This window comes from Pagrus major, chromosome 9, assembly GCF_040436345.1.
Source record: "Pagrus major chromosome 9, Pma_NU_1.0".
Taxonomy (NCBI): domain Eukaryota; kingdom Metazoa; phylum Chordata; class Actinopteri; order Spariformes; family Sparidae; genus Pagrus; species Pagrus major.
In genome coordinates, this window is record NC_133223.1 from 28,810,960 (window position 1) to 28,826,200 (window position 15,241).

Consider the following 15,241-nt stretch of genomic DNA (forward strand, 5'->3'; position numbering starts at 1 on the left):
AGTCCAACAAAAACTCAAATCTTAGTAACTTAGTGAGTCTGGTTGAGGACTGACAGTAAACTGCAGTGAGTTTTCAGACACGTCAATGTGAGTCAAGTTAAAAGTGAAGAAGTTGTGATGAAGCTCACTGCCAGACAGTGAAATTTCTGGACTACCCAGGGGGATAAATTTAGAAATAAGGCAGCAATATTTTACCTGACAGCAACAATCATTTGAAAAACCTACAACACCCTGTAAAAGAGGCAGTTATTTGAAGACAGATCTGTGTCTCTTGCCTCAGCTACACCTCATCGCCTTGAACGCCCCTCAAACCGGTAACATGCGAGGGATACGCGGGGCAGACTTCCTGTGCTTCCAGCAGGCCCGCGCTGTCGGCCTGAAGGGGACCTTCAGAGCTTTCCTGTCCTCCAAGCTTCAAGACCTCCACACCATCGTCCGCAGGTCGGACAGGGACAGCCTCCCCATCCTGAACCTCAAGGTGAGATACTGCTGCCGGGGAGGTGTCAGTACTGCATTTTTTTGCACAAATGTCATGTACTTGAATTCTGTCTTCCTGGTTGTTGTTTACTACTGTGTTTTCACTGCTTTATAAGAAACACATGAAGAAGACATTAAATTTAAGGCATCATATTCTCTTCCTTGCAGGACCAAGTGTTGTTCAGCAGTTGGGAGTCTATATTTGGTGACAACGCGAGCAAAATGAGGGAGAATGCACCGATCTACTCCTTCGACGGTAGAGACATACTCAGGGACAGCGCATGGTGAGTCTTTGTTAACTGGGCATCATTTTGATTGTTCAATAATCACATTACATGCAGGCGCCTGTGGGCTAACATGTAGCTCTTCATGTCAAGCCTATACGTATTCTGACCTCTGTGCTCGTTTCTGTTTTTTCCTCCAGGCCAGAGAAAATGGTCTGGCACGGCTCGAGCAACAAAGGCCACCGGCAAACAGACCACTACTGCGAAACATGGCGAGCGGGCGACCGCGCCGTGACTGGTCTGGCATCGTCGCTACAGAGCGGCCACCTCCTGCAGCAAAGCTCCAGCAGCTGCTCCGGCTCCTACATCGTCCTCTGCATCGAGAACGCCTTCACAACACACTCCAAAAAATAAATCCCGTCCATCCTCTTTTTTTTTTTTTTTTTTTAATGTTTTTGTTCTGGGCCCTAGTTAAACACTTTTTTAATTCCCTGGTAACACGCCTTGTGAACATGTGGCGTCGATGAACTGGCCCTGTGGCTCTTTGCCTGGCAGAGACGCTTTGCATTGTCTGCTCCTCCCCTCCACAAACGCCAAAGAGATGGGTCGAACAGAGGGGTGTTGGTCCTTTTTCTCGGGGGCATCGGCACATATTTTCTGCAAGGGGTGAAACGAGAGCGGAGAAGCTAAACGCGTTCTCAAATCGTATCCATTTTTTAAAAGAAATTCTGTATATTACATGTTTGTCGTTTGTGATTTTTCTGTTTATTTTTTGACGTTATCGATGTTTTACCTTTTGAAACTGTTTATAATAATGCTATATCCATCCTGTTATTGTTTTTTTATTTTAGGTATTGATCATTTCCACATTTTTTTTTCCAATTTCATTTTTAGAATTGTGGGTTATGACGGGGTACAGCAAACTTTTAAAGACTATTTTAAAAATTTAAAGAAGATACTAGATATTTATTTTTAAATGAAGTTATCTAAGGACAAAAAAAAAATGATTTGGAAAATGAAAATAAATGCTTCATACCCTCATTTTATTCTACACAGCACAGACCATTTAATTCTTCTTTAAAAGAGCTTCTGATCTGAATCTGTGCCTCAGTACACAAACCAGGACTGCTTTACAAAATAAGCTCATATAATGAACCACTTCTTTTGTATTCATTATTCCACAAATATGTAAATGTTACAGCCGTTTCTGCTCAAGTGCATCCGGATTGCTTTTTACTTCACACTAAATTTAAATGACCTTGTTGGACACAGACACCACTGTAATGAATAATCCCACATCCAGAGGGCAAGACTCCTTCTAGCTGAAATTGAGCCTTTTGAATTGAAAATGATGATTTTTTTTTTTACCACTTTATTAAAACCTATCAGTGAGTAAGCTGGAAAATGATTAGTTTGCTGCTAATCTTTGTTGGACTGATTGCTGTCACGGATGTTGGGGGACAGAGAGAAAAAAAAAAAAAGCAGTATGTTAAAGGAGACAGTTTTTGCAGTAGCCTCGCATTGAATTCAGAGACTAACCTGGACCTTTAGTGCTACTGATGTCTTGACTGAACCTGTGGATTTCCATTTTTATAACAAAATTGTGCTGTACTGTTTCTCCCAGGCACTGAATAAAAGTCATTTTCAACTACAACAATAATGCGACGGACTGTACGTAGGTGTTTTTTTTGACTCTGCTGTCGACCTCTGACGGCACCGTGACCTTCATACGTTTCACTCAGCTGCCCCGACCACCGGTTTTATGTCCTACTCGATGACATGTAGCCGGTGGCATTGACTCCACCACAAATCAGTGTCTCCAACGGCGACGAGAGGAGCTCGTACATCATCTGTTCACCTTCACAGTTAATCTGCACGTGTGAGTTAATTCAATTTAACCAAGAAATCGAAACTATAGAATTGCTAATATCTTTTTGTCATATATATATTGACTTTTCATCTACCACCTTATATGACAGAACCACTACAAAAGTACTTCTTTTAATGTGTCTTGATAACGACACAAGTTAAATTATTGTTGGGAGATGAGCTCCATTCTTCACTAATTAGGACACCAGTACATCGCTCCTGAGTTTGACATTTTAAAAAAAATGAAATTAGCAGGCAATCATGAGTACGTTGGCTGTAGGTCTACAAGTAAAGTGGATTTTAAAAGAGAAACTGAATTAGGTCACCAGTCATTGGAGATGGCTTATGAAATCCCCTCAAATCTCTTCTTTAAAGTTAGGAGGCGTTTCAAGATGATATTTGATTAAGAAGATTAATTTGAATTATTCAAAGTTGGCCTAATTTGGCAGTCACTTTAGAATGACGTGCCCAGCAGAAGAGAGTTTCTTACTTTCAGGTAGTGACAGCGGACGGTAACTTACTTATCCCTTAATATGAGGCCCAGAGATGAGATGATTCTGCCAAACTGGCACAGATATGATTGTGTAATGAGATAAATCACAGAATACAGCAGAATATAACGGCCACAGTGTCTCATTCCTCTACATTTAGGTACAGAAAATGTCTTTATAGAGACAATGTGCTGAAAGAAACCCCACTCTCATCTCTGTGAAATTTGCATGTAATGTAACACGCCACTAACATGGTTTCTCTGGTGCAGTACTCACTGAGCTGCTGGGCGACCTTCTCTTGTCCTTGACGGGTTCAGGGTCAGTCCTGGCAGTTTCACTCACACTACTGTTGAAGTCAAGACCCTTGGCCACAGAGACAGGATCAGACTCCTTCATGCTTTGTGCTTCTGCAAAAATAACATGTCAGTAGATACTAATTTATATTCTAGCTGAGGATAAGATATGAACAAGTCTATTAAATATGAAGCTACAGAGGGCAGTTAGTTAGCTAGTTAGCTATTCTTTTCCTGGGGGTGTTTTCGCCGTGAGGTTGCCAGACAACCAGCCGGTAAATAAAGACGATATAATGTGTTAACTGGGGAGCTTCAGAGGCTTCCACCTCCATGCTAGTCAGCATGATCGATGGTGTGGTGACTGCTGGTCATGTGGAGATGCTCACAGTGTATCCCAAACACTTCAATCCTGTTCACATAGGACAATCTCTGGATATTTAACTACTGGCTCGTATAACAAGTTATAGTGTTGTATATTAAAGTGCTGCGTCAGCAGAGCGTTTACGTTTATTTTATGATAAATATATATTACGATGCTTTTGTATTGAGCTTACAAGCAAAGAACACTTATTTCAGAATGAATTGAGTCTTTGGCCTTTTCATATTTGCAGCACAGGGCTGTGGAGAATGTGTTCATGTTGTGAATGTTCAACAGGAAAGAGTTATAGCGTCTCCACAGCATCGGTTTTCTGTTCCATTATTTTAACATATCCAAATTTAAAAATAGAGTATGGTGAAAGCTGAATATCAAATGCCAAAAAGAAAAAGAAAGAAAAAAAAACAGCCACAGGTAAGTTTGGAGAACAACAGTCAAGTATGGAGAGCAGCAGTGTGTTATTAAGTCTAAATGCAACAGGAAGCACACAGTTAAAAATAACATTTTCCAAAACATTCTGAAGCTGAATAAGCAACTTTTTGTTTCCACCGTGTTCATCATATTGGTGAGCAGGTTCGTATGCAACAATTAACTAACGAGCATGAAACACACAGTACAGCTGAGGCTGAGTGTCGGACAAGAGAAATGCTGACCTGATGAGGGGACTTGATGAAACGTCAGTAAGATTCATCCTCTGGGCTTCATGGATATCTGCACTAAATGTCATGCCAATCCAACCAAACGTCAGCAAAACCGGTCACTGAAAGACAAAAAATGTCAGAGAATCAGCAAAGTCAGGAGGATTCACATTCTAGTGACCACAAACAGTTATACAAAATGTAAAAATGTACAAAATGTCACTGTTACAGATTCAGTGTTTTTAAGTAGGTCTGCACAATATATTATTTTGTGACCTGCAATGTTAAGAGAGGCAAATTAACTGAGCTCTTACACTTTTTTCAATGTGTTTTTTTTGTTTTAGCAGCATCAAGCTGAACGTTAAGACTGCAGCACCTGATAACTATTAACACTGAGAAGTCTTGCTGCTACTCAGTGGTCGGATATGACTTATGCCTACGGTGACGTCACATGCACCGCTGCTGTCCCTGTCCGTCACATCAATTTTTTGATCAATGTCTCTGCAAACCTTCCTCCTCGGTGTATCGATATCATCACTCATTAGTTATCATATCATTATGTGCTGTATCCAGTACAATCACGAAAAATACCAGACAAGATGCTTAGACCCTCTAAACATGTTGCTAATTCTGCATTCATTTACTTTTTGACACAGTTACATTTTGTTATATCGTCTAATTTTACCTGAGTATGTACTAAACAAGCCTGCCCTTCAACACAGAGGACAGTGAACATCATATAAACTTTGCTGGAGTGAGTTTACACCAAGTTTCACATTTCAATCAACTCATCCTGGAGTTGGTATTAAATATCGGGAGTCTGAAAGGATCATCTTTACTGGCATGTCATTTGAGAATCAAGTATAGAGTCTGCACCCACTGTGCGATAAAACGCCAGCGTTCCCTAAAAATAATCAGTAAATACGGTCACTTCCCACTCGATTTCATCAAATCTGCCTCTTAAGCATCTCAACCCGCTGAGCAGCCTTTACGAAAAGCTATAAGGCTTATATTAATTGACTGTGGTGGTGGTGTGGGGGGAGGGCTCAGTGTCGCTGCAGTGTCCCTGTTTGAAAGCAAAATAAACTAGCATCATAACTCCCCTGTCCAATTCCTCAATGTCCTTGTTTGAGTAAATCTTGAGGGAGGAAAAAAACTCACTGAGTGGCGTGTTATCCATTTAAGTCTTCTTGACTGAGTGAGGTTAGAGTGGGTGGGGGGTGGTCGGGATGTAATAACCCACAGCTGGCTTTGCTGCGAAAGTGCTATCACACTGGCTGCCTGGGGAAAGCTATATTTAGTGGGCGCTAAGTAATAACTAAGTACAGCGAAATGATCCAGCTACGGTAATGATACAACAAGGTGACAACCAGATATTGGGGGGGACTTAATTACAATCGGGGCGGTCGCAGTGAGCCACAGCTTGTCAGATCTCTGCTCTGTGTTTAGCCGAGGCTGCTGACTCGCTGTCACATTAACCCAAATCTAACAATATCTTAGAGCACTAACAGCGTCTTTACTTAGCAGGGAATTGTTTTGTGACCTCCTTTACGTGTTGTATCCGAGAGGAGAGCAGCCTTATTTATAATGCACACATCTGCATATATACAGCAAAATAAGGGTGCATTAAACTTGACGTAAATCATCAGCACGTGTCCTCGAGTATCGCAATTTTAATGCATTCTGCCTCTAACTAGACCAACATGTTTCCCCATCAAATGAAAGGGTAATAAGGAGGCCCGAAGCAACATTTGTGTAGTGTCTGAAGTACTTAAGGCCGACTGCAAGCCTTTCACATTTCACTGACATTTAGATAGATAATGAGTAACAGTCTCCCAGTCTTTAAATCCCCTTGTGAATCTTCTGGCATTTACGTCTATTTTTTTTTCTCCCCCTGCCGTCTTTTAATATTTGATGAGGAGGGATGTTATCCAGAGTGGATATTCCTGGCATTGTGCAGATAGGCTTTGACCACTTCATCATACCTGCTCTCACCTTTACACTGACCCACGTATGTTGCTCTAATGCCTTTTATCACCTCTACATTTGAATTCGGAGGCATAATTTTGAAGTCGAGGTAGAGCCACCTCCTGTCAGCCAGTCCTCAGGGACATGATGCTTTCAACAGACCAGCTGCTTAGCCACGGATGTGCCTGTGCCTCCTAAAACTAAAGCTGGCACACCCAATGAAAAGATAAGAAATGTGAGTTAGCAGCAACTAAAAAAAAAAAAAAAAAAAATCGCAATATTATTTCTCATTACTCCCTACGTTATTGAAAATTAATTGGAAAAACCTGACTAAAGAGAGACTTCATGTTACTTGAAATGAAAGTTCAAAGTTTAAGAGTAACCTTGGCAAAGATGTCAAAACAAAGCTCTCTGGACAAGTTTGTTAGGAGGCTATGCACCGAGAACAGACATCATCAGTAAGATAAATTCGGACACCGAAGTCTGAGATGCTCCTCTGGGTCCAAAACCGACCACTCCAGCCACGACCCCAAGATCGAAACTTTCAGGCTCCTCTAAAGGCTTCTTTACGCTCCCTTTAGGTTCGAAAATAGATACGTCCATTTCAAACAAAATGCCCATAAACTTCCATTTGTCCTACACATTGGAATTGATATCAAGCAATACAACCACTAGATAGAGGTTTCGCAGACCAACACTTTTCCTTCGCCACCATCTGACTCACATTCAGTTCCCGTCCAATCTCCTCCCAGCTGTTCTGTAGTAACTGTTCAACCCCTTTTCCCGGGCAAAATACAAATCATACACATGTTTAAAGCATAACCTCAAGAACCACTCTGCCATTTTTAAAACTTCTTCCTTCTGTCCTGTGGTCTTTCCTCGCTTGAAGTATTGGCAACACCGCCCCCCAAAGACCACCAGAGGTACTGCTCAATATCCGTAAGCTTTCGGAAAAGTTGCAGAAATACGGACAAAATAAATGGACAGCAGGCTCCGTCCTTATCCGTATCTAACGTTGAGCATAATGACCTTTAACCTGACCGCTCCAGACACAGCTCCTACACACGATGCCGCTGTGAATTGTTACAGATCTGTCAATAGACGAGCATGTAGATGTTTAGTGCAGCTCGCCTCCGCCATCTTATATTGTCAAGCAACAGTGGACTAATCCAGTTGACCTACGCTGCCAACCATGCAATATACAAAAATGACTGTAGGCAAATCCTCTAAATAACATTTGATCGCTTCTTGCTTTGCCTCTTTTGCACACCTTTTTTCCCCACAGGCACACCTAAATGAATATTTCAGGGTTACTCTGCTGCTACGGACATGAAGAGATCACGACTCACCACGCCGGCCAACACTTTTTTCTCTATCACCGATTTCCTCCTCCATAATTGACACAATTTTATTAATGAGATCTGCGCCTGTGCATTTGGTTCAATGCATATTTTATGTATTTTTCCGGATGAAAATGTCACAGCACAGAGGGAGAAGAAGACTTGCCAAAAATTATGAGCCAAAACACAACAGCTCCTAACGGCCTCGAGCTAACGTTTGTTACTTTTTCATCCATAAAGAACATCCTAAAGCCGGTGTTTATGAGATTTTTTTTATGATCAGCTCCTAAATAACCACTAAAAACAAATATCTGCCGATATTTATCATGCTTTCTTTTCTGCATCGAGACCTCCGTGATGGCATCGTTTAGAAATTCCCCCAGGTCGACTCCGCAGCGCCGGCTCACAGCTACCTCACCACCCTCACACAGCTCACTACCCGTGGTCATCACTGCAGCTGGCTACATATTCGATGTGACATCTCCTTCCATCTTCTAATGAATTTTTTATGTCTCTTCCTCTCCCACTCACACGCAGACGAGGGGCTCGTTTCAGCCCCGCTCTGTAAATCTATGCTACTGTAAATTACAGTGTTGCCTTTGGATTGTGTGACCCCCTCTGTCCTGTTACCGCTATATAGATCGTTCTGCTGCACGCTCCATACTGATTGGATTTGTCAGGAGACATTGTGATGCGCAGTGTCGACGCACTCGCAGGCTAATTCACAATCATTGTGTTGTGTGGATACTACCGAGGAAGGGGGGGGAAATCATGTCAAATATTATAAATACCCATGAAATTATTTTTTATGACTGAATTAAGCATTTATGTCCAATTTTAGACTCCAGAATGGATTTTTTTTTTTTTTGTTCTCAGGCATCTGCTGTCTGGCGATATCGATTTAAGAGAAGAGACAAACTTCAGGATTTTTTACTCTCTGCTAAACTGACAGCTTGATGCAACACTTGTGCTGTGCATATCCGACCATGTTATAATGCACTCACGTACTGACAGTCTCATTGATTTTCAGGGCCCCTGCAAACGATCAGTCAAAAAGGGGGAGTAAGGCAATAATCTGCAGGCTCGACACATGCAGCGGTTTTTACCTTGATGGATAATTAACACATTAGATCTGATCATTTTATTAACTTTATCTGAACTCCTCACACAGCTCAGTGCGACTGAGTAGTATGTACTGTTGAACAGAGAATCTTCTGAACTTCCAAAACTTTTACGAGCAGTGTTACTGTAGTGCCCTTATAGATGTTCTGGGGATTTTTACCATGTTGGTCTGAAGTTATAATAAGTGCCTGAGTCACTTCAGTGTAAAGAGGTCTGAACTGAATGCTGTCAGATTTATGTACAGGCTGCAGCAGCAGAAAGTTCAATCTGCGCACACACAGAAGAGATAAACTGCACATTTTGCTTTCCCTCAAGAGTACTCCCATATATTCCTCACTGGATCACAACTGAAATGATTTTTTTGATTAACTGATTAGTTGATAGACAGACAACAGCAACCGATTGATTATCAATTAAGGCATTCTTTGAATAAAAGTGCCAAATGGTTCCTTGTCCCGGCGTCTCACTGGTGATGGTTTGCTCCCTCTCCTCGGTGACCGTCTTCAGGTTTTTGGCAGCGGGTTGAACACAAGCAATTTGCTGACTCGACCTTGAGCTTTAGGAAGCTGCTTTTTTTCTGACATTTAATAGACCAAACAATCAATCCAGAAAATAACTGGCAGATAAATTAATAATGAAGGTTATCCTTAGTTGCAGCCCTACACTTGATTATAATATCTAATGCAAAAAACAGCATAAAAACACAGTGAAGGAGCCAAACTGAAGTTTCCTACATATTCAATAAATGCACTAAATGAAATGATTGTGCAATAGTGCCACACAGTAGCATTGTGGTAGGTTGTCAGTATGAATACTTTTTCTATACAAACGATATAATGGACACATACAATAGTACGGAGTGAATTAAAAAAACAATATACAATCAGATTTTCAAACCAAGGCTGCACAGATATTCACATTATCATCAATGTGTTGGTCTGTGTCCAGTCGTCAGACCTTAACTGTATGTAGGTTGTGAAAGGGGAATTCTGCTATTTCTTTCTGGTTTCTGGTTAGAAAAAGATCTTGTAAAACCCTTTCTCAACAGGAATCGTTTCAGTAATGTTGTCCGACATTTAGAACAACAACTCAGCCAGTCGGGGTCAAAAAACAAGCACTTTAAGTGGATGTAACTTTGACGGTCGAGTTGCCCGAAAGGATTGTGTTGCAGCCGCTGCAGGCTGAGGTGATCTACTGAAGTGATTCCAAAACTTTTGGTAAAAATATCAATCATTTACACACCAAAACATGTCAATATACATAGGGCCCATGTTTAAAAATACAGGAAATCTCTTTAATTAATGCAAAAAGTTATCCTATTTTTCATGCCAAGGACTTTCACTTCTTTTTGCTGTGGTATAACAGAGATAGCGTGTTGTTTTATCTATACAAGTATTGTGTTGGTACAAAAGAGACCTGTGTTTGAAAGCCATGAAGCCACTTTAACAGATACAAGAAGTCCATGTCTGAAAATGGGAAAAGAGCTATAAACACTGTCGAGCCTCTTTAGGTTCAAGTTTGACAACTTGTGGTGAAGCTAAAAAAAACAAAATTTTCTTTATTCCACACACTTTAAGTAATTACTAGTGTTCCCTGGAAGCCCACTGGCTCACTGCTGTTTTTAGTTTGTATGTACGCCCGCACCTCAAAACACATGCAGGTTAGGTGGACTGGAAACACTCAAGTGCCCACATGTGTCCAGGGTTTGCTCCTGCCTCTTGTCCAATGCATGCTGGGATAAGCTCCACAGCCCCCTCCGCCCCCCTGAACAGCGGTTTAGAAATAGGTGGATAATTTTCCTCGGGGACTCTTCCTTTCACAGTGAAGCCGAGTTATTGTTGGCGCTCGTGAAACATTAGGAAGAAAAACCCAGAGTTTCAGAGCACTATATAAAAACCCCGCATCTCCCCCCCCCCCCCGCAGCTGGCTGCCCCTGAGAATTCCCTCCATCTCTCTGAAAATCTACCTTTCAGCAAGTCGCCGCGCTGCGTTTGCTGACAAAAAGAACAACGGAAAAGTACTGCGTCTTTGCACTGGTTTTGATGGAACATTATACCTGGTGCTTCATTCACTTCCCCGGTGCAGGATGAGGAGTGGGATGGTGATGTGCGTTTCATTCCTCAACTTGACAGTTCACCATTGATCATTTATCAAGCTGGGCGCTTTCCAGAGCCATCGATTGAGTGGGGGGGGGAGGGAGGGAAATAAAATAAGACTTGTGGAAGTGAAGTATGTTCCTTCGTGAACCCACGAGCAACAACAGTCTGTTCTTTATCTTCGCTCGGTGTTGTTAGAGAAGTATTTCAACGCTGGAAAGATGGTCAAAGAATTATCTTTGAAATTGGTGCTATATAATCAGAGAAAACAGAGAGAAAGGGCTGTGGTGTTACCTTTTGATCAAGAGGCAGAAAACATAGAATAACCAGAATGCACTGAACCACATTAGAACAAAAAATCATCCCTGCTGCATGATGGGTAACATCCTGCGAGTTGGGCGGTGCTTGGTTTTGGCTCGCTGTCTGTTTTGAAATGGGGAACAGTGAGGCGGCCACCTAGTAACAAGCAATCTGGTGTTACAGCGAAACAGTACTCTAAAATATCTTTTTAAAAAAAACGAGGGATAGACAATGAACAGGATTGTGGTTCATAATTGATCAGCACAGTTTTCAGTTTGATCAGAATTTTTCAGCCTCTGTTTTTTTTTTCAGCCTGGCTACTGTCCGAGACAAAAAACAACCGTGACAATCTCAATTTGACTTATAAACCCTGATCTCAGTGCCGTGAAAAGGCAGAGTAAAGCACCCGGCTGTATTAATAAGTAGGCAGGTTCTGATCTAGTAGAAAGAGGGGCGGTTTTAAACCGTCTCATGTCCCGGTGAAACACATATCAACGAGGGAACAGACTTTGACACAACACCAGAGCGCTCTCCAACAAGTGAACACGCGTCTGTTCACTCTCGATTTCTATCGCTCTCTTTGCCTCCTCGATCAGCGAGACTCTTTTTTCCTTTGCAGTGTGGAGTTTCCACAGTTATTCCAGTTGTTTCACCATTACCTGTGGATCGTGACCGGGGAAAACAATGCCGCTTCCTGTTTTGATTGCACATTGGCAGACGCATTCGCTTGCAGTAATGCAACCTAGGGAAACATCCGTCCCGGTGGGCATAGTAGCAGTGAAAGAGAGGTTTATAGGGAACCAATCAACCATTTTTCTACATCACACTGTTCAATCAGTAGTCACCTGAGAATGATAAGTGGAAGCAAATAAAATGTCTATTGCCAGTTGAACACAGCAGCCCACAAAGATGCCAAAGATGATTTTTTTTTACGTAATTTGTGTGATTTTTCTATAGGAGGCTCTGTTTGCAGGCGAAATGTAGAGAAGTTAACCATTGTTCAGTTGCATACACTGCCAACGCTGTAGTGACACAAAGCTGGCTGAAAATCGGAGAGTTCCCATTTAATGCTGAGCCCTGAACGTGGCGTGTGAATGTACTGTACATGACAGAAGGGGATTGTTAATGTGGGTGCAGCCTGTGAATGTGAACACATGCCTGCATGTATCATCATGCGTGCCTCGTTTGACCGTCCATGAGTAATTCTTCAAACTCCAGCTGACTGAAGCCTCCCTTGCTGTCTGGCAGCAGGGATTTTTTTATTTTTTGCCAGGTCTGCAGAGCAGCGTGCAGTGGTACTGTGCTGGGTTAAGTGGCCCAGAATCTAATCACTCTAATGTCTGTTGCAGCCCTAAATCACACTCACTGGCTGGAGTGCAAGGGCTCGGTCCGTCCTTCAAAAGGGAGGCTTTTTCACGACTCCTTCCATATTCTAATTATTTCAACTGGATATGAGCTATTGCACTTATTGGCTGGGGCAAGGCACCGGCTGCTGCCACTTCCATTGGCTGCCTGGACACCTCTGAGCCGCCTCCCATTGGCTGCCTGGAGGAGAGTGGGAGGAGAGCTCACCCCATCCTTCCCCTGTGGCAGAGCGTGTAAATGTAAAGACTCTTTCTCTGCCTATTATCTGAGTGACTCGGGGTTTTGGTGTCTGCCTCCGAGCTCGTGTGTGTGTGTGTGTGTGTGTATGTTGGAGGGAGAAAAGAGATAAAGAGAGAGAGAGTAAGGGAGGGAGAGGCAAGCAGCGTTTCTTCTCCCCCCTTTAGCCTCCCCGTCTCCCTGCTCCCTGTCACTCCATCCTTCCTCCCCTCTCCTGGACCACCCTCCAGCCCTGCTTCGAGCCAAGACCGAGACCCCCCTTACCACCCAGACCACCCCGGGACCCTTTGACTCTCCTCACTTCTCCGTCCCGCCAACCAAAAACAACTGAGCAGGTAAGACTCGGCTTATTCCAGCCTGCGCTGAGGCTTTCAAAAAGTACTTCCTGCCCTCTCCTCCTCCTCCTCTTCTTCTTCTGCTCTTGTTTTTGTTTTCTTTACACTCACTTGTCTCTGCTCTCTCTCTCGCCTCTCCGTCTTCTCCTGCGTGCATATTTCAAAGTTTTCCCTGCAGCACTCGTGTTCCTCTCAGAAAAAGTGACACAGTTGCAGGAGATGATATCAGCGAGGTCACTGGATCTTTTTCTTCTTCCTCTGATATCCTACCCTGATATCAACTCCCCCCCTCCCTCCTCCCACCACGCAATCTCTTCATCTTCGTGTCTTTTGCATTCTCATACCCTCTGGCTCTCAGCATGTGCGAATTCAATATGAAAGTGAGACAAAGTCTTTTTTATTTTTAAGTCTGCCCGGAGCACAAGTTGACAAGGACAACATGCTGTAATTTGTTTACGGAGGATGCATCTCTAATTGATTTCTGAAAAAAGTGTTTACGTTAGTTGGTCACAGCTATTTATAGGCGCTGACGTGCCAGGCACACGTGCCTTTCGCTAGGCCACTTCCCCTAATGCCGGGACAGAACACAGGACCGTCCACTGGCTACAGAACGCATGACATTGCACAAAGTGTAATGACTTTACGAGGCAGTGACTTGCTTGATTGAATCAAGCAATCTTTCCGGCAGGAGAACTCCAATATTCACATGGCCCATAAAGCATTCCTGGCAACAGCAGAGGAGGGAAAAAAAAAAAACTGCTTAGTTCTTCATCCGCACATCCTGTACTTTACCAGGAAGGGGAAGTGGAGTGTGTGTGTGCATGTGTGTGTATTTGCGAGAGAGACAGAGATACTGCTAAAGTGCTTTAGACATCAATACTGGCAGCCCGGAGTTTTTAAAGCCACTCTATCATATCTGAAAATTGGGCCTTACAACAATGTCAACAGCTGAGGAAGCGCTTCTCCGGATGTGGTGTCTTGTTTCTTTGGAGGGTTTTTGTGAGGAGTCGTGTCTTTAAATATGGCCGACAAGGAAATATGGATATATATTAAGAGCACGTTATAGAGGTGTAACGATCCACTTTTTTTCTTTCTCGATTATTATGATTACGTCTATATATTTCTGTTGGTTTTAAGTGGTAGTTTTGTCACGATACTGGATTTTGTTACTTCGATAAAATACCTTGATGTTTGACACCGTATTCGATACCACAGGGAAAAATTGACGCAACATTAGGGGGGTGAAATTTTTTGATTTTTGTTAAAAGATAAATAAAACAATTATTGTGTTCTGGGTGTTAATCACAGCTGACTGAGTTCATTTACTTGGAGGAGGAGGGGCTATGTAGGTACTGCAGCGGTGCATGTGTCAACTCGCTGTTAGGAGAGCGAAAAGACGCGGCTAGCATTGTAGAAATTGAGTATCGAAATCATTTCAAATATTTAGTATCGATATTTATCAATATATCGATATTTTTGATAACGCTAGTGTAGGGTTACATGAGACTGTAGTAAACCATGTACGAACGTATAAAAAGAGCAAAAAAATATACAAAAATGCCTGAAAATTAAAGTGATAACAGACAACTTTTCCCCCTCGGTGTTTCCATGTGGTGTTATTGTTGGCAACAACAAAGTTGCAAATAACATATCATGAGTTGATTCAGACATTTAGCCCATAATAGCAATGGATCACCAGTTACCCTTCATTTTCCCGGGTGTCCAGGGGCAGACAAAATAGTGATAGGAGGTTTTAAAGGGAACCAATGTAAACACTGATGGTTTCATTTTTCTATATCCATTAAATTGAGTAATCAACGTTTACTTGATAATGATTTGCTTAAAGTGGAAAACTTGTCTGTTGCTGGTTTAAACTGTCGGATAAGAAGGCTACAAACAAGCGTAGGAAAGCAAACTAGCATCACCTTTAATGTTTTGCTAAAACTTGAAAATATCAGGCGCAGAGCAAAACATCATCAGCTATTAGTAAGTAGATTTCTGTAGCTGAGTTCAAATAAATAAGAGAAATTTCAAGATCCCGACACCGACATTGAAGCGGATTGGTCACTACTCAAACATATTACCGCTTAATCACACTTTTACATCGGCG

At 42.3% G+C, this 15,241-nt stretch overlaps 1 protein-coding gene and 1 long non-coding RNA gene across 2 annotated transcripts in view; one reads left to right on the plus strand and one right to left on the minus strand.

Annotated features, from left to right (window-relative positions):
* Positions 1 to 2,361, plus strand: part of col18a1a (collagen type XVIII alpha 1 chain a) — an 88,394-nt gene extending 86,033 nt beyond the window's left edge. Inside the window, exons 40-42 of the mRNA XM_073474124.1 lie at positions 281 to 478; positions 646 to 761; positions 902 to 2,361. Coding sequence (XP_073330225.1) covers positions 281 to 478; positions 646 to 761; positions 902 to 1,115 — 528 coding nt within the window. The 3' untranslated portion in view covers positions 1,116 to 2,361. The remainder of the gene's footprint in view (positions 1 to 280; positions 479 to 645; positions 762 to 901) is intronic.
* LOC141002738 (uncharacterized) overlaps positions 1 to 15,241 on the minus strand; it is a 104,797-nt gene that overhangs the window by 11,360 nt on the left and 78,196 nt on the right. The window contains exons 2-3 of the long non-coding RNA XR_012179648.1: positions 4,384 to 4,490; positions 3,338 to 3,468 (exon numbers count right to left, since the gene is read on the minus strand). This is a non-coding gene — a long non-coding RNA (uncharacterized lncRNA). The remainder of the gene's footprint in view (positions 1 to 3,337; positions 3,469 to 4,383; positions 4,491 to 15,241) is intronic.